This window comes from Rattus rattus, chromosome 3 (genome assembly GCF_011064425.1).
Source record: "Rattus rattus isolate New Zealand chromosome 3, Rrattus_CSIRO_v1, whole genome shotgun sequence".
NCBI lineage: Eukaryota > Metazoa > Chordata > Mammalia > Rodentia > Muridae > Rattus > Rattus rattus.
This window is the reverse complement of record NC_046156.1, coordinates 23026047-23049553: the sequence shown is the minus strand read 5'-3', so window position 1 is coordinate 23049553 and position 23507 is coordinate 23026047. Positions and strand designations below refer to the sequence as shown.

The following is a 23507-nucleotide window of genomic DNA, read 5'->3' as shown; positions in this document are numbered from 1 at the left end:
ACCTATGAATAGAGGCTCAAGGAAGAATGGTAAGTCTGGAAGAGATGGAGAATCAGTGCCTCTCTTGAGGTCTTGATGAGGTCCTGAGACTACTCGGCTACTCAGAGCAAAGCTTACCCTTTGAAGGAATCCCACACTGGGAGGGAGTAACCTGGGTGCAGCCCCTGCATTGTGCTTGTTCTTGGTTGGGAGCAACAAGGAGGCAGAGCTTTAGTGTAAGTGATGTGGATTAAAGCTCATTCATTATCTTTACTGAAGCTGGCCACCGCCATGGAAAGGTCAGTCTAGGTAGTTCCTCCCCATGCCTCTCATGTCTTAACATCTATGCTGGTTAAAATTACTATAAATAGAATTTAATAATCAGACTGGTTCATAAACTGTTGCAATATATACTTAAAAAAGATATACCATCCCACTCTGCTAACGGCGACTCTCTAAGCCCAGCAGCAGCCACCCTCTTGCAGCTCTCCTGCTGTGGCCTCTGTTCACATTCCAAGCATGCGCCCTCTATGGTTATAGTCTCAAGTCCAGTAACCTATTAAAATCAAAACCAATAAGCTTATAGTTGAACAATCAGATTTATATCTTAAATTCTCAATCCACAAAACATCCACACAATAAACTCATGACCAATTGAGAATGATATAAACTGCCCACCTAGATGAGACAAATTGTCCTATCAAAATCCATCCCTTATAAAATACCCTTTAAAACTACCTGTGGCCATTTAAGGCTACACAGGTCTGAATCATCCTTCTCTACCACCATCTTGGTTCTTTTTCTTCTTTTTCCTTTCTCCCACCTTACAAAAACTCTCTCCTTGCTTTACCTTTTCACTGCCCAATTACAGGTCTTGCCTTATCTTGTGCCATCCCTTACCAGCATATAGACATCACCTACTATAAACAACAAGAAATTACTCCTCATTGCTTTGTGAGGTTAAGATGTCGAAGCTCAATCAATATACATTCAGTCTGTAATGGGGCTCCAGTTTTCTTGCCGGGCTGTCTTGCTGTGTTCCATTTGTATTGATGGGCAAAGTGTCTGTCTGTTCCCATTGGTGATGGCTGTGCCCTTCTGAATAAATGGTGACTCTAGATTTTTATGTGTTAGTGCCATCACCTTTAGGGTGAAGATGTCAACGTATGAAGTTTGGGACTGGCAGGCCACTACTCTGAGCACAGCAACGATTGTGTGAATTCTGGCAACATTCCTTTGTCAGGAAGGTTCGCAGGTGTTTGCTTTTGTTTCTATATTGAAGTCTGAAGATTTTAGCAAATATTTCTTTAAGCTTCATCCATTTATAATTCTGTAACCAGCATATACACCCAAATCACTCTGCTCATTTACACAGCCCTTTCCATAAGTGATTTGAGGAAAATTTGTCTGAGAATTGTGGGTAGTTACTGTCCCGCAGCTCAGGTGGTGCAAAATGTGTGCTATTTATAATTTATTCTCCCTAATGTGTTTATTAAAGCTTTGCCTCAAAGTATGCCATGCATATGCTGCCTACAATGTAGTGCATCATTTCGTATTTGTACAATAAGGGGCAGTTAGAATGTATCCAAAATCCAGTCTATTTCAAAGGACCTTGGGTGGGCAAGAGATCAACTATCAGGCCTGAGTAGGAAGAGGATTGGTTGTCCTCCCAAGGAATATGATAGAATGCACCAGTTCCAATCACATCCCATCTGGAAGAAGTGTCTGAAGGCTCACAGGATCCACTTTCCATCTGAGCACACCCTGGGCCACATGCCTGAGGGGGCTGCTCAGCCAGAAGACACCCACAAGTTTCATCTGCTGCTAAAAAGAAATGGCAGATCAGAAAGCTTGGAGTGCAAGGCTGAGATAAGTTGACCTGAACTGACTCTTCGGCTCTGTTCCTTCCTCCAGTTAGGACTCATGGGGACAGCATGTTTTCACTTTAAAATTGAAAAACTAGGAGAAGGCATTGAGAAAGTAGTTCAAGTATCACCAAGACATCTTTCTAAGAATTAAAGATTGTACACTAGGAACAGTTTTACGAAAAAATGATGAAAGAGACCGACTTAAAGACAACTGCTTTGAATGAGTTCTACCCAAGGCTGAGCACTGTCTCTTGTCCACTTGAGCCACCCTTCCATCCTTTGTCTCAGAATCAAATCTGGGTACACTTAATTTGTCTAGACACTTTTCTTAGAATTTTCTTAAAAACAGGAGTTCACTGCTCTCTTCTGTAGAGATAAGATTGCTTCCAAAAGATGAAAATGCATAGGTTAAAAGAAATGAACGTGAACATTACAGTCATTTAAATTTCCTTACAATTTGTACTGGAGTTGAGTGAGGTAACAAAGGCATGGAAAATTAAACACCAAGTGTTCTCCCTCATATGTGGCTCCCAGCTTGAATACATAAGTTTGCATGTGTAACTAGGAATCCTGCAGAAGAAGAAACTGGAAAGGGGCCTCTGGAGAGAGGTTGTCTTAACAGAGGGGATAGTGAATGCCATGATTATATAAGTAGAAAGGGAGGTTCAGAGCAAGTGGGAAGGTTTAAAAACTGATAGGGTAGAGGAAAGGGGGATGGGTGAGGGAAGAAGAGTTAACCAAAATGACAGGAGAATGAGAAAACACACTTATATAATCTTATAGTCGAACAAAACCAAAACCAAACGAGCAAACAGATGTGGAAGTGACATATCCTTCAGGGTTGGAAAATAATTCTTAAAGCTTTGAATTATTAAGCAAAATCTCCAATGATAGGTGTTAGATGAAATCATATGGGTTATTATTGATTAATGTTGGTTATAGGTGCTGCAGTAGAGAGAGAGAGGCTCACCAAGATGCTAAGTCTTCGCTTTTTGAAGGAGCAGAGGGGTACGGCCTCTCAGGGAAGACTGACACTGAGCTAGCTCACTCCAGCTACTTTATTCAAATATCATACAAGGTTAATTGGGGCTGAGGAAGGTTCTAGCTACCAAACTTATCTTGCCCTTGCTGCCCATTGAGAGTAGACCACACACACAAATCTTAATCCTTTTTGACCATGGCTAGTCATGATCAAAAGAAAGAACTCCAGCCCTGCCATGAGTGGTTTAGGTCCAAGATTAATGCAGCTGCATGTTCTCATGTAGCATTCAATGCAGACTTTCCAGAGAAGCAACATTTCTTCAAGGTTCCCACAGTCTCATAACAATTTCTCAGCCTCTACTGATTGGTCCAACCATGGCAAAGGCTTTGCTGAAACATTTCACCCAAAGGCAGACCTAAAATCTTTACTATACATATCACTACAGGTTATTGGTCAGACTGAAAGATCCTATGTTGACGAAACCATATATCTTGGTTGCACAATATAGAGAAAAAGCTGGAAAGAACTAGAAGCCTCTTCCTTGCTGGCTAGCTTTCACAGTGCTGCAGAATGCTATGATGATGGCTGGGAAAGAAAAGGTACCAAGGGTCTGGCCAAACTGTGAGCTCTGAACTATAGGCTTGCAGGGCAAGATGTTTGCCCACTCTCGCAATAGTGGCACAGTTGCTATGGGGATAACCAACTGACAATAATTGAATTTGAGGCCCAACTCACTGGAAAGAATCTGTATCTGATACTGAAAACCCAAAGCTCATGGAGGAGCTTAAATCTGCTGTTTAGCTAAATTGGCCCAGTGTTGAACTTCCTTCTAAATAAGTGCTTATATCCATAAACAAAGTATGTTCTCAGTCTTAATTGGAGATGTCACTCTTTCTAGTGAACCCTGACATATGCAAAAATTTATGGCTTTATAAGGCATTAAGAATAAGGGATGGTTGAGCTCCAAACCTTAAACCATAACCATAACGTTTGTATCATACCCTCTCTGTGGCTTAAGGAATACTGAGGAAGAAAGTGTGGAAATATTGTCAAAGCTGGAAGATAGGAAGAAGAGCTGGAAAACCTCCACATTTGGGCAATACACAGCCATTGTGACCAAGAACTCTTAAGAATTGAGATGATTGTACTGGGCCCATCAACAGCCAGGCAAGGATTGAAGAGGAGCTCAAGGAGTCCTATACTTTACTAGTGACCCATTTATTATAGTTTCAGAGAAAGGGGAAGTCAGTAGGTTCAGCTATGTATCCACTGAGTATGTAATGGACAGTCTCAATCCAATGGTCACTGAGATCTTCCTTTGTGTACTAAATTGGTCACAAAACAACACCCATGAGTCTGAGAAAGGGGCAGGAAGTGAGACAGAAGTTGATGGTTGTGGAAGGGAGAATCAGACAGTGGTGGTGGAGGGAGTTACCAGGATGTGTTAGATACATGTATAAAATTCTCAAATGATCAACTTAATGTTAAAAGATGGCTTAAGAGAGGCCACTCTTTCTCAAAACATACCTTGAGAACTGATTCCAAAGTACATATGGTAACTTTGTTTGGGAGCACAGAATTATTTATTTCATTGCACTGTCGCTGCTGCTGCTTTGTATCCACATGTTACTAAATCAGGTCACCACCAAGTCTGCAGGTCAAGATCACTATCCATTTGTTCTTTTTACTTCATGAGGGACTCATGTTTATTCAATGTCAGAGACTCGGGTTTAGTTGTTGCTGAGGGCCAGTGTTCATTAGAACAATTCTATCAAGAGCAAGCTTAGAACATGACATCATTAGATACACAGTGATGGACAACTCCTCAGTAGTGGGCTGGGAGTACGGGCTAATGTGCTAAGGTTTATCTGGATTGTTGGATGTTAGGAAGAAACTGGGTTTAGTGTTACTCCATAAAAGTGCCACTTACCAGGCTCTATTCTTGAGTGTGACCTTAGGTAACCACACGGTCTTCTGTATAGTTGTCCAATGGCATTAAAGATACACCACTTCCATATTTAACAAGCTATATTGTACAGTGGGAAAGCCTGAGCACTTCTTACACTTGGAAGCTTTAACACCACAGGTCGGTTTTCTGGTAGAGTTATGTGAAGACGCTGCTTATGTGAAATGGTAGCCTCTAATGGCATTAATGAAAATATAATGTTGGCAATATTGAGCCGATTCTTGACAGAAGCCATGGCAAAAGTAGGTCTTTGTTTTACATTCTTACCAAATCTCTAAATTGAGGCCATATTTTCTATGTCGTCTTCAAGTCTCCTCTTGGCACCGTGGTGGAATGGTGCATATTTAAAGACTGGTATTTTGGAACTGTGCAAACCACAGAAGTGTTTTTTTCCCTACAAGTTATTTCTGTTAGCTGCCTCCTTTACTTGTGAGTTGACTATAAATGTCATAAAGTTTATGTCCTATATAAATTGCTTTAATTATGTTGGGTTTATGTAACGGCTTTGTGCTTGTATGGGCTAAATGTATAAATGCATTTTCTTCTATAAACTCTAGAAGTTTGCTGAATGTCATAGTAAATAAATATAACCCTATTTATATGAAAGTGTTTATTCTCACTGGTTTAAAGTCTAAATCATGGAGATCGTTGTCACCGCATGATGACACTACATTTTAGTAATTAATAGAGAGGGATATGCCAGTGTTCTCATCAAAGCAATCCCAGATGGGAAGTGTCCTTCTTAGATTTCTAGTTTACCAACATAAGAATCCCTCCCTCCCTCTCCTCTGCCCTACAGAAACAAACAGGGCCCAGATGCTACAGAAAGTGTGTGGGATCAATCTATATTCTTGCATGAACATTTGTTATGGCCAATTCTAATATAAGGCCAAGAGATGTTTTTAGCTGTTTCCACCCAGTTGCTAAGTTGAGTGGCAGTACCAGAAATAAATGTTAAAAAATGAAATGACTGAGTAGTTAATTTGTAATGAAAGTCCCAGTAGAAGATGAAAACACCAGCAAAAATCCCTCTAACTCTTCCCTGCAATATCCTGCAGTCCAATTTGACTTGGCTAAATAAAATATAACAGAACCAAAAGGCAGTCCAAAAATCTAATCATTGTTCACTTTAACTATATTGATGGATGTCTGGTCACCTAACAAGAAAACTGTGTGCTGTGTTAGCTCTATTATAGCTGTGACTGAATACCTGTGACAACAGTAGCGGGGAGGAAAGATTTATCTTGCTTGAAGTTTCAGAGATAATCTCTATAGTCCTTGGCTCCCATGATTCCAGGCTAGTGGTGAGTCAGAACACGAAGCTAGCAAGAGTGTGATGTGAAGATCATACTTGAACTCCTAGCTGACAGGAAGTATAGTAAGAGGAAGGAACCTAAGACTAGGTACACCCCCAGGGACCTAGTTTCTCCAGCTAGGTTCCATATCCCAGAGTCTTCAGAACCTCCCAAGACAGAACCACCAGCCGGAGATCGAGCACTCAACATGTATTCCTGGAAGGGACAATGCCTGTGCAAACCAGACACCGAGTGTGTAAGGCTGTTCTGCGTATTCTCTTTTTACTGACTTGAATTTTTTAAACCTTTATAATCCATCAAGTGTGATTAGAACTGACAAAATGCTATGACTGTTCTCTTTATTTACATAGTCTTCAGAGTTGTGACAGCATTGTAGTGGAAATATAGGCGCTCAGAAAAATTTGTGTTACTCTATAACATCTATTTCTTAGTTTGTGAATATATGATTTTCAGAAAATGGTGTAGCCAATGATATAAGGGGCATCTTGTTGATATATAAAAATGAGTAAAAAGCTGACAATCATTGGAAAATACTTAATATTTTTAGGGCAGTCGTGCATAGGAGGGCTTTATATTCATTTGTATGTTAATGGATGCTGACTTGATTGAAAGACTCATAATACCCAAGTCCTGTTAGATCCTTGCTTCCTCTGAAGAGCATACAGGGAATCATCCTACCTTCTAGCACCTTGGCTCTCTTGAGAATAGAGGTCAACACTACTCTGGTAGTTTTGGTTCATTTGTCTGACTTTACGTGGTGTTTGAATTCCTGATTGCTTTTCTCTTATCTCCCCAGGAAGACATGCAACATCCTGGATTATAGGACTACCCACTCCAGGATGACCTCATTTCATCTTGGTAGCCTTCAAAATGTTCATTGCTGAAAATAACACCTTCACAGCAGGTTCTAGGAATTAAAACTGGTGGGGGCACAGACTGAAATTATCTTGGTATACCCTGAAAGGATAGAAGACTCAGATAAAGACACAGGAAGTAGGAATTTTCTGGGGTCTGAATAGACAAAATTGTTTCTCAGGCTCTCCAAAGAAATAGCCGGTTGAACCTCTGCTCTTACAAAGAGATACACCCTTTCTCAGCTATTGATTATAGGCTCAGAAGTGAGCCTCTGTTGCCTGTTATGGACCTGGTTCTGATGGGAATCATTTAAAGAAGGATTCCTCTTCTTTAATTTTTGATGTGGGAGTAAGTTAACTTGTATATCTTGACTTTTTCAAAACTATAGTGATTTCACCCTGTAGGTCATGATCCCTTTTGGGGGGTCAAATAAACCCTCCACATGGAGTCACATATAAGATCTCTTGCCTATCAGATATTCACACTATACTTTATAACAGTAGCAAAATTATAGCTATGAAGTAGCAATGAAATAATGTTTTGGTAGAGGCTCATCACACATAAAAAATATATTAAAGAGTTGCAGGCCAAGCACCACTGCTAGACCTAGTGGACAAGATTCTCAAAAAGAATGACAGTAGAGACAGTAGAAAAAGAGCAAGAGAAACCCAGACATGGGTCCAATTTGGCCGAATGTTCCAGGATAATATCTATATCACCAAATGTCAGTAGATAAGTTTTGGATATAAATCTCCAAATTCTTATGTAAGCTAGATTGGATTTTTCTTCGTTCCAAGTTAACTATTGACCACTGGTACTGGAAGGAAGACAATCTAGAAACGATAACTATTAATTTTTGAAGGCTGGGTAAAAGCCTCACTTTCATAGGGATTTTAATTTGCATAACTTCTCAAAACATCAGCAAATGAATGCAAAGGAGATTTTGGTATTAAAATATAAAACATAGGCATTATAACAAATGACCTTAAGCATACATGAATGGTGGATTGTAGAACTGTTTACTTTTCATAAGATTGAATATTTTTGTTTCTGTTCAGAAATCTAGATAGTCTAGAGAGAAATAAAATAAAAACACTAGGGAAGGGGAGTCTAGTGGTGTAAGAAAAAGGCATCTTCAGCTCAAAGTTGCAGTGTACCCAAAATGTGTACGCAACTTGGAGTAATGTGCATGCAGCTCAGCCAGGGGACAGCATCAGCAATATGTATCTCTCCAGAAGTCCTCATTAGGAATCTTATGTTCCAGATTAATCTTGTCTGTTTTGTTCTTTTTTCCCTAATGGATAAATGATGCAAAAACGAAACACTTGAAAAATTAAAATTCCCATAGTTTGCTATCTGTGTTTTCAGGCTACCATGATTGTCAACAGACTTATTAGATGTTTGTATCATTATGTTGTGTTATATGTCACACGAATTATGAATGCTGTCTTCATAGGTTGCCTAATGTAGGTGGGTTGAGTCATACACTCTAATATTTCCTAGTTTTGTTATTGTAGGTATTAGCATCTGGGATAGTGGTGTAAAGAGTTCTTTAATGTCTGCCTCTTCCACTTAAACAAATTAAATACAGTAAGGCATGTAGAAATGCTTACCATAAAATCATCTGTTGAATGAAGGGTTTGATTAATGTCTAAAACCTTTTGATAAATATTTGCACAGATTTCACTCTTCCATCAGAGTTAATATAGTTCTAAAGATCATATTGCACATATTTTAATTTTGAAAATGTTTATGATTATAATAAAATGCATATTTTTGTTCACTATTTTTTATTAAATCATTCATTTTATTTTTTCACACACTCCACTCACCAATTTAAGTCTAGGGCAAACTGTGAAAAAATGTGGCTTTATTCTTTTGATGGAGACAATAGAAAATAATGATAAACAGACAATGATACATGCTATGGAAAAGTTGGACTGGGAAAGGACATTAGGTAGAGATGTTAGGAGAGGCCTGCCTGAGAAGGTAAGTGTGTTTGGCCACTCTTTTTGCTGTGGCAAGTATCCTAAGAAAAACAACTTAAGGGAGGAAGGGTTATTGGCTGACAGTTTCAGAAGCCGAAGTGGATAGTCACTGATTTCTGTGTGTTTGTGCCCGTGGTGAGGCAGAACACCATGGAAGAAGGGTGTACAGGGCAAAAAGCATGCTATTTGCCTCATGGTGCTTACTAAGCCAAGGGCTACATGAAACGATTTGGCCCTGGCAACATATTAAAGCCAGCCCATACTCCACAGTATATAACCTATAGACTACTCAGTGGATTAAACCATAGATGAGGTCAAAACTGTCCTGATCTGATCATCTATGGAATCATGGTCTCACACACACCCTGTGCTGGTTTGAATAGGAAAGGCCCTCTAGACTTTTGTTTTTGAATGCTTGGCCCACAGGGAGTGGCACTATTAAGAGATGTGGTCTTATTGGAGGAAGTGTGTCAGTGTGGGGGTGGGCTTTGAGGTCTTCTAAGTTCAAGATACTGCAGTGTGGAACAGTCTTTCCATGCTGCCTGTGACTCAAGATGTAGAATATTCAGCTCCTTCTCTAGCACCATGTCTGCCTATAGGCTTCTGTGTTTCCCATCATGATAATAATGACTGAGCCTCTGAAACTGTAAGCCAGCCCCTTTATGAGAATTGCCGTGGTCAAGGTGTCTCTTCATATCGATAAAACCCTGAGACATACAGATGTATTTCTCTAATCTCCCAGGCACCTCTCAAGTCAATCAAATTGACAACCAAGGTTAATGATCACATTGATGGCTAAGCCACAAACAAGACATTGATACAATCCCTTCTAAAGCTCAGGGAACATCATGGAATGGGAGGCAGAAAGAATGTACAGAAGGAATGTAAGTGAAGATAGGGAGTGAAGATAGAGTTGTACAATGCTGTCTCCAAGGTATGACTAATCCAGCTGTTGAAATTGTGTGGATAGATATTGGCTCTCATAGGAGTGGGAATGCCATGGGATGGGGAGGGGCTCTTGGAGAGAACCCTTCTCTGCTATCCTATTGACTGCTGGTGGATTCTGGGGGAGGGGCATTTATCATTCAATTGTGTACCTCCCAGTAGGTCTATAGGCTCTAATGGATAGCCTGTGGTCACACAGAGGGCCGTAGTTAAATTTAGTGGGTAACGGAATGAACACAATGAGGAAGGGATTTATTAATAAGGAAGAGAGATAGGTCAGAGAATAAGTGTCGCCAGAATACTTTATATACATGTATGGAATTGTCAAAGAACAAATTTAATAAAGATTTGAAGATTATGTTCAGCTCATGTAAGGATATCAAATGACAGGGGATTGAAAGAAGGCCATAGAATGATGGAAATGATGAGTCATAGACACAGGTGAGTTCACTGGTGTCTATCAATGTGAGAAGTTATTAGATGGATACATTATGAACAACATGGGTTTTAAACAAATTTAGAAAGAGAAAAATAGGAAATGATTAACCTTCAAAACCATAGTATATATTGAGAGAATTCTTTTGAAAATTAGCATATGTTAATTGTCCAAAGTTACGGGTTTTATTATATTTATTCACTGCATTTAAACAGGTATGTATATATGCAGGGACTGTGTGTGTGTGTGTGTGTGTGTGTGTGTGTGTGTGTGTGTGTGTGCAGGCCAGAGGTTGATGTCACATATTCTCTTCTGTAATTTTCTACCTTTCTTTCTGCCATAGGGTCTCTTATTGAGCTGTAGCTCACTAATTTGGTAAGCTTAGCTAGCCAGCGAGCTCCAAGGGTCCCCTCCCCCTGCATGCCCAGAAAGCGCCTGGTTTTCCTGGAACTTGAGTCCTCATGCCTTGCAGTGACATCACATTGATGAGCCTCCTCCCCAGTTTGCATTCTGACATCATCATACATGTATGCAGTGGGCTTCAGTCTTATTCGCCTCCCTTAACCACCTTGCACCCTAAGTATTTTATACTAAGTAAGAAGTCGAGCATTGAAGAAGCGCAGTCTAGAACAGCAAGCAGAGAGCCCTTGCGTTAGACATCTTCTGTATTTAGCCACCCATATCCTGAAGGGACTGCACTCTGCCCACTTTATTTGCTAAAGGGTTGGTGGAATGTAATTCTCCCATTCTGTGTGCACTTACAGCCAGGTCATCCCCACTGTTAGTGTATCCTTACCCTCCCTTCATCTTGTCTTCATTTTTATCTGTTACTTTCTTGCAACACATGGGAAGAGAACAATCACTACTCCCCTCTCTTCAACCTTCTCAAACCATTTCCCTACTGGGCAAAGGCTGCTGGGTCAAGGATAGGAGCCATAGTAAATGAAGGGACTTTATGGAGAGTGTGAGTTACTCCTAGCTTACCTTTGTCATGCCTCTTTATCTTGATGAAGTAGTCATATTCCAACTGCCACAGAGAGCATGAAAAGACACCACTCTGGCAATCTTTAGTTTATGCCAGCCCAGTTCAAAAGGGTAGAACTGGGGGGGGGGTCTAACATTAGGTCTTGGCATTAAAACTTGAATAAAATCCAGGCTTTCTCTCTCACTCGTATATGATTGAATCGCAGAGAAGAAAATGAACATGCTACAATTATTAAAGTTGCCACTTTATGCAGCATCGAATTTCAAATTTTAAATAAAAATAAAGTCAATGTTTTTAACCATTAGCTTTGGTCACAGATTGTTGAAGGATCTGGAAAATATATCAGTTTTTCTATTGCTTTCCCCAATTCTTTGGATGAGACAGAGACAACCTATGGAAATGTATGTGCAACCTCTGGCATTTCTGAAACGCTGAATGTGAAACTGGATTGAATTTCTATATGTCATAGTCAGAAGCATCTTATATTAGGAGGTGTTTCTATAAACCAAATTATTTGGAAATGTTAATAGATCCGAGAAACATAATACAGTCGTTAGGTAGATATTCCCATCACTATTTGGAAACTAGATAAACAATCACTCGTATTTGTTCTAATACATCATTTCTGTCTACTGAAATTAACCATATTATTTTGTTTGTTTGTTTGATACTTTAAGATGACAAAGAGGAAAATTTAGTGCTTAATCCTGAAAAACTTATTTTGGAGAATCAGAAATAGTTTTAAACATTCAACTGATTGGTAGCATTTTACACAAAAATCAGTGTGATAAACTTCAACTGTAGTCTAAGTTGGCAAACTGTTTCTATGAAATAGGCAGACAAAGTCACAGGCTCTTGAAAATAAAAAAACACAATTTGCAAAAAAATATATTTTAATTTTAGAGAAAGACATTTAGTGAGGACATGGGGACAGGACCATGTGGGAAAAGGCCTTCTAGAAGAGTAGAGGATGAACACAGCCAATGTGTGATGCATCCATGTTGTGAAATACCCACGTGCACACCATTAACTAATAAAACTAGCATGATTTCAGAAAACAATGCAGAGGCCTGAAGACTGGTTCACTGGCAGAGCGCTTTCTTAGCATCAAACACAAAACATCATCAATTAAGGAAAAATGTGAATCAAAGTACATTTCAAAGGTACATGCAAGTAGGCACTAAATAAAAGATCTAAAAACATGGTATCACAAGAACATTATGGCCCCAAATGTGAGAAAGGTAGACAGCAGATTGTCATTTAAAAGGCAAATGTATAATAAGTTCTTAGCTGAAGGGAAGGAAGAATGGGAAGAATAATCTATACCATTTGGTTCCATAATTTTGCTTGACTGCATTTAACGTTGCTGAATTTTTCCTTTAATTTTCAAGATGAGAAAACTAGGGGTGTCAGTGGCAAAAGTTGTAAAAAATGAATGGATTTTCAGAAAAAGCTATAAATCTCCATCTTTTGCTATCCATGTGAAGTGGTACAGTACCAATAAATTGTGGTGCTAACACATCCTGAAATCCAAAGGCATGCTTGTGTCCTTGTACACGTGGATTAGCCCTGGAGACCAGATATTCCAGAATCACTTAGATACAAAATGTTTGCAGATTCTTCAGTTTGATTATAATAGTCTGAAAACAAGATCACAAGAGATGGATTAGGGAATGGTGAATCACCCATCACTGGACATTTATTACTTAGTTTAAAGTCAACCCATCTATAAATCTTTCTTAAGGAACATTTTTCTTTAGTTAAAGAAAAATACCCCAAAGCAAAAACAGAACAAAACAAAATCACATGTTTATTCTCTCAAGAGAAAATAAAATATTTAAAGACTCTTGATTCTTAAATTATTGATTGAAACCCTAACATCCCCAGTTTAGGTTTCTTAAGAAACGATGTTACTATGTTACCTTTTTTAATGATCTTTTTTGCAGCAGAAACCAAATTCCTTTTCGACTTGGATTCGAGCAGGAAACTAAAAATTAATAATAGAAATGACAAAACACCCAGGCCTTTTCATTTTAAGGGTCAACAAGGAGACATGCTACCATTCACAGTTCTGGGAAGAACACCTTTATAAGGTAACTTGTAGACAACCCTCTATCTTAAAAGGAATCAATCATAGCAAAGTTCAGCTGCACCAGAATCTTAGGGTTTAATCTGTTTTATCACATGACCTCCCTGTGTCATCTAGGCTGTCCAGGCATTTGCTCCCTGCATCCCTTGGCAAGCCCAATGCTGGGATTACAGGCCAAAGCAACGTGTGTGGCTCAAAGTTTGTTTTAATTTTAATTTTAAATGTGTGTCATTAAACATTGGGAACTTAGATGCTTTCTTATCCAAAATTTTCATGTTTTAATAAATAGATTTCGAAAAGTAAATATATACATTGTTTTAAGTATAAAAATATAGGTTAAAAAACATATATATACACATGTATATGTATATATAATTGTATATATATATATTCCTTTAGATTTTAACAAAGCTCTTTGGAAAATTATTTTTATAAACTCTTGCACTTCACTGAAGTTTCCATTTCTCCACTCCAGTGAGTAAAGAGTTGACATATTCTATAGTGGCTCATGAAATACAGAAATGTAAACACTTCAATTTATTTTCAAGTATGAATGACTTTTATGAAAGATATTATTTATTTGAAACAAGATAGCTAAAAGGGTTAGTTCTACTTTGAAAAACTAAAATGCTTTCTTTAGGAAGTTTGCCAGGGACGTTTAATCTTGCACTTTAGCAAGAAATCCAAGGGCAACATCACTCTGGACAACCATGCTCATTTCTGGTGTCACAGGTGCCAACAGGAGCAACACTGCGCTTTTCATAAAGAATCTGCAGGCAGGACGCTACACTGTCTTGAAGTGTCTTGATTTCCAGTCATGCTCTCATGGCTTAATGTTCTTCTTATGCTCTTAGCAATTTCTTATTTATGATATGAAATGCTGAAATTTGCAAAATCACTATTTTTTGGGGCACATTTCGTATAAGTTGTCCATAATGACTCTACTTCCCAAATAAAATTCTCTTTCTATTTATATTTTTAGAACTGATAAACTTAATTCCTCTAACATTTATTTTTCATGGACACACTGGGCTTTTCCTCCTAAGAATTCTGTCTTTATTTTTTCTAAAGAAATTCCCTAAATTAGTACTCATGGCTATTAAATCGAATGCTTATCTAACTTGTCTGAATCATATTGGTTCAAAGAATAGGCACGATGGAAAAATTTATGTTACTTAACAGAGAAAGTCTTCCTTTGCATTAAAAGAATAAAGTTAACACAACCTACCTTACTGTTGAAGGGGCTGTTGTACAGCATATTTTCATTGTGGGCAGTATTACCTATAAATACAGACTTTTACTATTTATGCCATTAATAACATATACCTTAAGTGACCTCTTCATAAATTACAGTAACACAGAGGCCTGGATATGAGTATTAAAAGGAAAAGTTATTAGACAGATAATAATTAAAAGTAAGTACTCTTGGTGAACTGAACATTATTTCCATATAGACTCACTTGAGCTGTATATTGTAAATTTTCAAATCTTAGAAGTAACAACCTCTACCTCACTAAATCCTTTTATTTCTTTCTCAGTATTTGACAGGACTGGCCAGTTGCAGAGCACAGTTTCTAGGCTCTGCACTGGTAGCTCATGATGTGTCCATAGTGTTACCATGAGCGCCCCATTTCCAGCCTAGCCACAGGGTACAGTTCTACTGCTTCTCCTTCTCCCAGTTACTGGTTTAGGCTGGTTGTTCAACAGCTCTTTATCTGGCTTCTAACTTTTCTTTTTCCTCCCAATTTTTTTATATATTTCTTGTCTCATCACATTCATATGAATCATTATGTTGAGAATTGCACAAATTTAATTTCTTCTATCAGTGACTTCCATTTGTCAACCATCAGAATCTGGTTCCATAAATGATTATTGTCCTTTATAACAAATTCCTGTGTACATTTCTCATTTATATTTTGCACATGAAAAACTGAGACTGATTCATTCATGAGAACACAGGAATGACTTCATGCCATGAGGTGAACACACTAATAAGAGGTAGTAAGGGGTCGATTCAGTCCCTCACAGCTAGCTAACCAGCAGACCTCAAACAATAATACAACAAAAAGAAAAGAAAGACACTAATGCTGCCAACATCAACAATGGGAAATAGCAAACCCATATCATCAATAAATTTAAATGTTCCCAACTTTCTAACAAGTCACAGGCTAGCTGACTGGATTTAAAAACGAGGTTCAATTATCTTTTGCCTCCAAAAGTTCACTTACCAAGCAAAGGAATCCAAAAACTGAGTGTAAAAGGATGGAAATCTACCTACCAATCAAAGGGAGCCATGAGTATGCAAGCATAGCAATTACCATGCTTGCTAAAGCAGACGTCAGACCAAAACTAGTCAGAAGAAATAAGGAGGGACCTTACATATTAACAAAAATATTTATTACGCAGATTTAACAACTATAAATATGCATGTATGAACTGCATATTGTATGTTATACAACAAACACTAAAAGGCATAAGAGATCACACAGGCACCACCACAATAATAACAGTAGACTATTCAATTCTAATATTGATAAAGATCTTTATATTGATCATATCCTATGACAAAGTTATTATTAAATAAAAAAATTACTCTAGTAGGATGATTCCTTGTATCTTACCAGGCTACAATGGAATAAAAAAGATAAACAACCACCTAGAGGAAACTCAGAAATGACACAAAACAACAAAAAACCACCACCAACAAAATTCAGTGGTGCGCCTTTCCACATTCCTCTAAATTCAGCTAAGACAGCCCTAAAACAAAGTTTATAGCTATGCGTTGTGGCAGTAAAAAAATAAGAGAAATGTCAAATAAATACCATAATGATATTTCCAAAGTCTCTTGAACACAAGCCAAACCTAAACACAATAGATGGCAGGAATAAAGAGTGGAGGAAAAAATAACAACAGGGACGTGATCAAGGGAAAACACACTGAATAAATGAGTTCACTCTTAGAGAAGTTGAACAAGGTTGAGAAAAATCTCTACAAAGGAAAGCCACAACTGAAATGATTCACTGTTGAATTCAGCCACACATTTCAGGAGGACTTGACACCGATGTTTCTCACGATGTTCCAAGGAAGACAGAGTAAAGGCAAAGGCTCAGACTCACTCTAGGAAGCCATTATCAACCCAATGCCAGAACAGGGCACGGCCATGGTAAAAAGAAAACTTCAGATGCATTTCCTTCATGAATTTATACGGAAAAGAAAAATTAAGAAAAGTTTAAGACTGATTCATTCATGAGAAGACGTGAATTTAAGAAAAATCTTGCAAATAAAATTGAATTGATGGGGAAAAATCAATCACCATGACCAAGCAGGTTGTCCTTTCAGTCACACATATTCAGATCACTAGGTATGATATGTAAATAAAAATGAGCACAGAAGCTACATGATCAACTCAATAGATGCAGAAAGGGCATGTATCAAAGTTCACACGATATCCATTCTAGAAAAATTAGAAAGAAGTTCTTCAAAATAATAAAGACTATATATATGTATATTCGTGTATATATATATACACATACATGTGTTTGTATATATAACTATTGCTTTCATATATATTTTTGTTGATATATATCAATAGAGACAAATCATGTTTGAAAATGCCATATCTAATAATTTCTAATTAAAGAATAAAACATATATATATATATATCAAAGTTATAGCCAATATTATACCTCATATATTGTAAAATCTGGGGTATGGCATTAGTACTCACTCCACTACTTTTTAATGTAGTGTTGAAAGTACTAGGACAACTAGAGAGGATAAAGGCATTAAAAAGGTTAAAAATAGGATAAGAAGTTAAATTACTCTTATTTACAACATGATTTTATAATCAAAAGACCCTGCTACCTCCACAAGAAAACTGAGATCTAATAAACATGTGGCAAAATGTTGCAGGATTGAAAACCAAAATAGAGAAGCCATCAGCTTTCATATATTCCAATGACAAATTTTCTAAGAAAGAAATTTGGAGAAAATATTCCTTTCACAATATCTCAAACAACCAAACCATAGGTAGGAATAAACTGAAGACATGAAAGGATCTATAATGAAAAATTTCCTTCTAGGAGCCCAATGGAAAACTTTGTGTGCTATCTTGTATGATTCTAGTTGTATATATACATGTAGGTAGGCTGTGGGCATGCAGGTGGGCAGTGACAGGACCATGAGAGGGAACAAGAGGTGCTGATAAAGTTTAAATCCTTCATTTAATATTTAACACTTACCACTCGGATGGTGCACAATGGTCAGTTTATCTACAAGACAAGACAAAACATATTCTGTGAGGTTTGTTTAATAGTTACCCCCAAGAGACCATTTTTAATGTTCGATGGCTTTATGTCCTTGTGGTGATTTAAATGTACAACAAGCTGAGAAGACTAATCTTACCTATGGATACTGAGAGAAACCAAGCCTCTCATTACTTATTTTTCTGACACTTGTCCTGAGGTGTTTTTTTTATCTTGTTCGACCACTGATGGAACCCTGCTTTCTATGCATTGATATTCCTTTAGTTCTGAAATACACCATTTGTTATAGAAGTCTAAATTTTTTAAGGTGCCTGCATATTATACATTTTAACCATTTCTAAGTGTACAAACTGATGATCTTTAAAACAAATCCATAACTATATGCCTACCGGTCCAATAGGTTTCCTAGGCATTGAATATAGACTCAGAGGCCCTTGTTAATCCTCACAAGAATGTTATTCCTCCCACCCTCAGCTCTGCTATTTACTTCTACAGATTAGTGTCCCTTAGACTAGTTTAATCTAGAAAGGAGGCATGTTTGAACCTTACAGCATGCTCTGCCTTATGTCTGGTGTCTTTCACTCAGTAGTACACAGGTTGGGGTTCACTTAGGTTGTGTGTAGTAGAAACATTCATTCTTTTTCATTTTATATTCTATTGAGGGAAGGTTTATTGGGAAGCTGCTATTAGGTGGGTGAGTTCAGTGGCCCCAAGGACCAAAGCCAGGGAAGTCACCGTGGGGAAAGAAGGAGATGGGGAGGAAGAGACAGACAAAGGGCACAGCAGAGAGAAAAGAGCACATAATTCATTCTCATTGTTTAGGTAGTACCACAACATAAATACAGGCACAATGTACTAATGTATGTTGCTGTTGACATTCTGGTTGTTTCTAGGTATGATGAATCAAACTCCCATAGACTTTTTTTTTTTTTTTGGTTGATACAAGGTTTTACTTGTATTAGAAAAATATCCAGGGCTGGAATCACCAGACCACACACTAAGCATGTATCTGACCTTTTCAAAGTCATTATGCACTTTGACCTTCCATCAGCAATCGTGCATATCCAGTTCCAAATCTAACCCATACTTAGGGTGGTCTGGCCGCCTCTGCAAGCTATGGTCCCGACAGACAGTGGTTCACTGGCCTCTCATTGATGCTCCCCTGTCTTTTCCTGCATATTAATGATGTCACACAGCTTTTATGCAGGTGCTGGCTGCTTGCTTTTGTAAATTAAGATCTGGGAGTTAGGTGTTTGTAAAGAGCAGGATTTTGAGTATTCTTAGATCCTCTTAGCAGAGAGATGTATATGTGAATATATGATTGTGTGTGTGTGTGCATGTGTATGTATGTGTGCGTGTGTGTTTACTTCTATACTTACCCATCTGAAATGTGTACGTTAGCAGCCATAATTTGCTGTCTTTTGCCTCTGAATCTGATGGTCCTTCATGAGATTCCTATTAGCCTCCTTTTAACACAGCTTATTCTCCTATCTCTGACTACAGGAACCTGCCATTATCTGTAGTATATTTATTCGTTGGACCAATCCCACACTACATGAAGCTTTGAAATTGTTGTACTATAGCCGTGTGGAGAGACGAATCTAAAGTGAAGCACACTTTTCTCCATCATTTTTTTTCTGTGTGTGTGTATTATAAAACTCCCTGTTTATATATTCTCTTCTTACAATCTTTGTAACTCCACTTTCTTTAACTCTGTTTACATTTCCTCTTCTTCCAGTTCCCTAATCAATCAGTGTTCCTTAATTATATAAGATATTAGCAATCCCTTAAAAAAGCCACACAGAAAGAAGTATATGCTTTTCGCTTTTGTGGCCATGAATTTCCCTCGTTTATCTGTTAACTGCCGTTTGCTTCACTCTACAGTTTTTAATTTTCTATACTTTTGATTTGATAAAAGGTCATTTTTGAGACATTGTTTTGATTCTTACATACTCAGAATAGATCTGCAATGCGTAGGGAGCATTCTCTAATGCTTTGATCTTCCTGAAGGTGCTGCAGCTTTTGAGGACTCAGCTCGGGCCGCATGCTGAGGAGGAGGACATATGCAAGCACACCTTAATCCAATGTGCGAGCTCAGTGTGTTTACGCCTTCTTCAGTAAAGGCCAAATTGGTTGAATTAGTTGTGATTCACGTCTCTGTCTCCTTATTGATTTCTGTCAGATAATCAGTTAACTACTGAGAAAATCGTGAGAACATTTCTGAGCATTGCCAAATTTTGCTCCATTGACTGTGATAAAATTTATAAGCATACCTGTAACAAAGAAGATAGAAACATCTCACCTGTTACACTTTATTCTTATCCCATGTATTCTTTTATCTCTTGCCATGGGGTTTATCTTTAGATTATCTTGTCCTGGCTTAACATGGCCACTCAGGCTTTCTTATCTCTTACTGTGGTGGTAGACTTCACCTTTTAGGTATCAAGCCTTCATTCAAAATATATGGGTTTTTTTATACCATTTATATTTAGACATTCTTTTTGTGTGCAACATAAACACATTCTTTTAAAATGAAGTGTTTAATCCATTTCGATTGAGCACAATTATTGATATCGATTGACTCAATATACTACCACTATTATTCTTCTTGCATTTTTGCTATCCACTTGGTTATGTACCAATTTTGCAATGTTCATGATTCTTCAGAATTAAATGCTTCTTAGCATCCCAATTAACTTCCTTCACTGATTTCCTAGGTTTGCTTCTTTGTTATTTTTTTATGTGTGTGAGTGTTTGCCCTAATGTGTGATAAATGCAAGCAGTTCTCATGCAGGGCAGAAGAGGGAGACCGAACCCCGAGAAGAGATGGTTGTGAACCACCATGTGGGTGCTGGGAAGCCACGTGGTTGCTGGGAAGCCACGTGGGTGCTGGGAAGCCACGTGGTTGCTGGGAAGCCACGTGGGTGCTGGGAAGCCTTCTTTCTGTTGAGCCTCATCTCTAGTCCCTTACTTTTTTTTTTCTGTAGATCCTGACAATTACATTCATCTACAAACATTATTATTTCACCAAAAGTTTCAAGGATATTTTCAGTGGAAGTCTGCCTTTCTTTTCCTTTCCTTTCCTTTCTTTTCCCTTTCTTTCTTTCTTTCTTTCTTTCTTTCTTTCTTTCTTTCTTTCTTTCTTTCTTTCTTTCTTTTTCTTTCTTCCTTTCTTCCTTCCTTTCTTCCTTCCTTTCTTCTTTCCTTCCTCCTTCCTTCCTCCTCTTCTCTTCTCTCTCTTCTTTTGTCAGCTTTTTGAAGATACTACAATATGGTCTTTAATTCTTCATTGATTCTGACAAGATATTAGTTAGTATTCTTAAGATTTTCCTCTACATATAATTTATATTTTTTCTAACATTGGGCAAATTATATTAATCCATCTTCATGTTCAATAATGGTTACTTATATATGATATACTGATTTCATCTAGAAAAGGTTTCTTATATTTTAATGTTGCTTTCTACAATTTTCTTTTTTTGATTTCTATAATTTTTCACTTGGTTATCTTAAAATTAAAAATATTTCATGTTATTTTATGTTTATCCCCTTTTAAAGCCATCTTTTGCATGCTTATAAGAGGTTAATGTCCTTTTATACAAAGGTCAATATAGGACTATCGGTTTCTTACTATGGAGGACATTCTGTGTTTTTAGTGTGGATTGCTATTTATTGTTAAATAACTTTTAGTTATTTTGGTGGAATTTTGAGTATTATGTGTCTTATATCCTTGGGTTCTCTGTGGAATCTTGTTTTAGTATACAGCTTCTGACATGAACTTCTACAGGTTTGATTTTATTTTTGGCTTTTTTTTCAATATCCACCAAGAGAAACCCCTAAGTATTTCATAAGGCCTGAGGTACAGACTGTGCTTCTGTGGATTATATAGTTGGGTTTCGAGGTTGTCGGGCATATCTTTAATAGAGGTTACTCTACGTCACAGTCCTAGTACAGTAGGTCTTGGAGGTTTCAGGGAAGCGTTAAGATGGGGCCACTCTGATAAGTCAGGAAAAAAGGCTTTTCCCAGGAGCTTCTGTCTAGCTCCATTCAATCTCGCTCTGGATATGCGCGCTCTCTCTCTCTCTCTCTCTCTCTCTCTCTCTCTCTCTCCCTTCTGTGTGTGTGTGTGTGTGTGTGTGTGTGTGTGTGTGTGTGTCCCACTCTTGTTCAGTTCAGTGCACACCCCAGGAAACCCAGTTGTCACAACTCTGATCTCTCCACATTCCCAAAGCCACAGGACTGACATGCCTTGCTCTCACACAGTCCGTTAATGCTCTTTTGGCAGGGACGTGGGCACTGGTTCAATTGACCATACAAGTCCTGCCTGCCTCTGACAATATAGCTTTACCTGCTTATTGCTCACCTCTCAGAATCACTTGCTTGTCTTTCATAACGATTAGCATTTTATAAAATGGGAGTATCTGCCTGGTGCTGTTTGTTCCACTGTGGCTTGTAAGAGAACTGATTCTTTGCTAAGACATTGGTGCTGATTTTTTAATTCAAACAAAAACTGTACGAAAGATTCTGATCTGTGTGGTTTTTTTTCCAGTTTTTCAAATCTATTTCCTTACTTATAGATTATAAACAAAAGCTATCTAGTATGAATATTATAAGAAATACTAGTATTCAACATGTGCTTTTAGATATGATAGCTAATATTTTACATATTTTTGTAAAATTATAAAATTTGTAAGTTTATTCGTTAAGAGGTATTTTTTCACATAGTAATATAAGTTTGTAGATCTCAGTTTTATATAAATGAACCTCTTGCTTACGATGTTAATTATTTTACAAAGTGTACTTCTAGTTTAGAAACCATTTATAGAAAGGCTTAAATTTTTCTCTCCAGGGAAAATAGATATCAATACAATAACATATGGAGAATGAATTCCACACAGTGGCTCTCCACATGATGTACAGCCTAAAAGTTATGCAACATGTATATGTAGTGGATAGACGAGAATTTTTAAGTGCTTGTCCTTAGTAGTTGTTTTAAATTAGTTCTGGCAAGATGGGAGATTTGGTGAAGGAGTGGCCACATATTGATGGCATAGCTTACTTGCGATTATGGAGTGTGTTATTCATGTCTGGAGGAGATTTGCATCTTAATGATATCGAGTCTCTTAACACTAGTGTTTCCCTATTCCCTGTACTGCAGGGAAACCTGCACTGCCAAGAATCATAGGACTTTGAGGGAGACCAATCTGGTAAATGATAGGTTAAATGATCCATATGTGGATAAATTGTGAGACTTAATTGTCTAGGAGTGAGCCACCTATTTGATTCTCCATATAGTGACCCCAACAAACAAACAAACAAACAAACAAACAAAAACCATAGGAACAAGATACTCTTATTTGTAAGTGACATAGAAAACACATGGAAGTGGTGAGCATTGGCTGCTCAGTCTGGGTCAGTAGAGCACTGCTCAGTTTGGGTCAGTAGAGCACTGCTCAGTCTGGGTCAGTAGAGCACTCCTGAGGGACATGTGAGTAACCCTGCTTTGCAGAGAAGGAACCAGAGAGATTAAGTCCCCAGCTCAAAGAGTGGGAAGTAATGATTTGACCTGAATTTCCAGTTCCTTCATTTCTACTCAATCTCATTCTCATCTTTTGAAGAGCAGGCAACTTGTACTCACCATAGGCGTTTTCATCTTCTGGCCTTTTCCCAATAATGTTGTCTCGCAGTTGGCGTAGCTTTTCCTTAAGGGAAGCACAGAATATAGAACCAGGACACAGATATCAAGATTTAAAATCTTTAATGGAGCAAAAATGAAAGCACTTATCACTACTACCACTGTCCAAAATCACTACGTAGGGATAAGTTGCTACT

At 37.8% G+C, this 23507-nt stretch overlaps 1 protein-coding gene across 2 annotated transcripts in view; it reads right to left on the bottom strand.

The window, feature by feature from the left end:
• Window positions 1-12201: 12201 nt before the first annotated feature.
• The window catches only part of Bank1 (B cell scaffold protein with ankyrin repeats 1), a 284609-nt gene continuing 273303 nt past the window's right edge, over window positions 12202-23507 (bottom strand). The window contains exons 13-17 of one of the 2 annotated variants that reach the window (XM_032896620.1): window positions 23314-23377; window positions 17652-17681; window positions 14638-14690; window positions 13243-13307; window positions 12202-12960 (exon numbers count right to left, since the gene is read on the bottom strand). In XM_032896620.1, the coding sequence (XP_032752511.1) occupies window positions 13248-13307; window positions 14638-14690; window positions 17652-17681; window positions 23314-23377 (207 nt within the window). In that variant the 3' untranslated portion in view covers window positions 12202-12960; window positions 13243-13247. Of the gene's footprint in view, window positions 12961-13242; window positions 13308-14637; window positions 14691-17651; window positions 17682-23313; window positions 23378-23507 lie in introns of those variants that run through there. The other variant, XM_032896619.1, reaches the window with a different exon arrangement.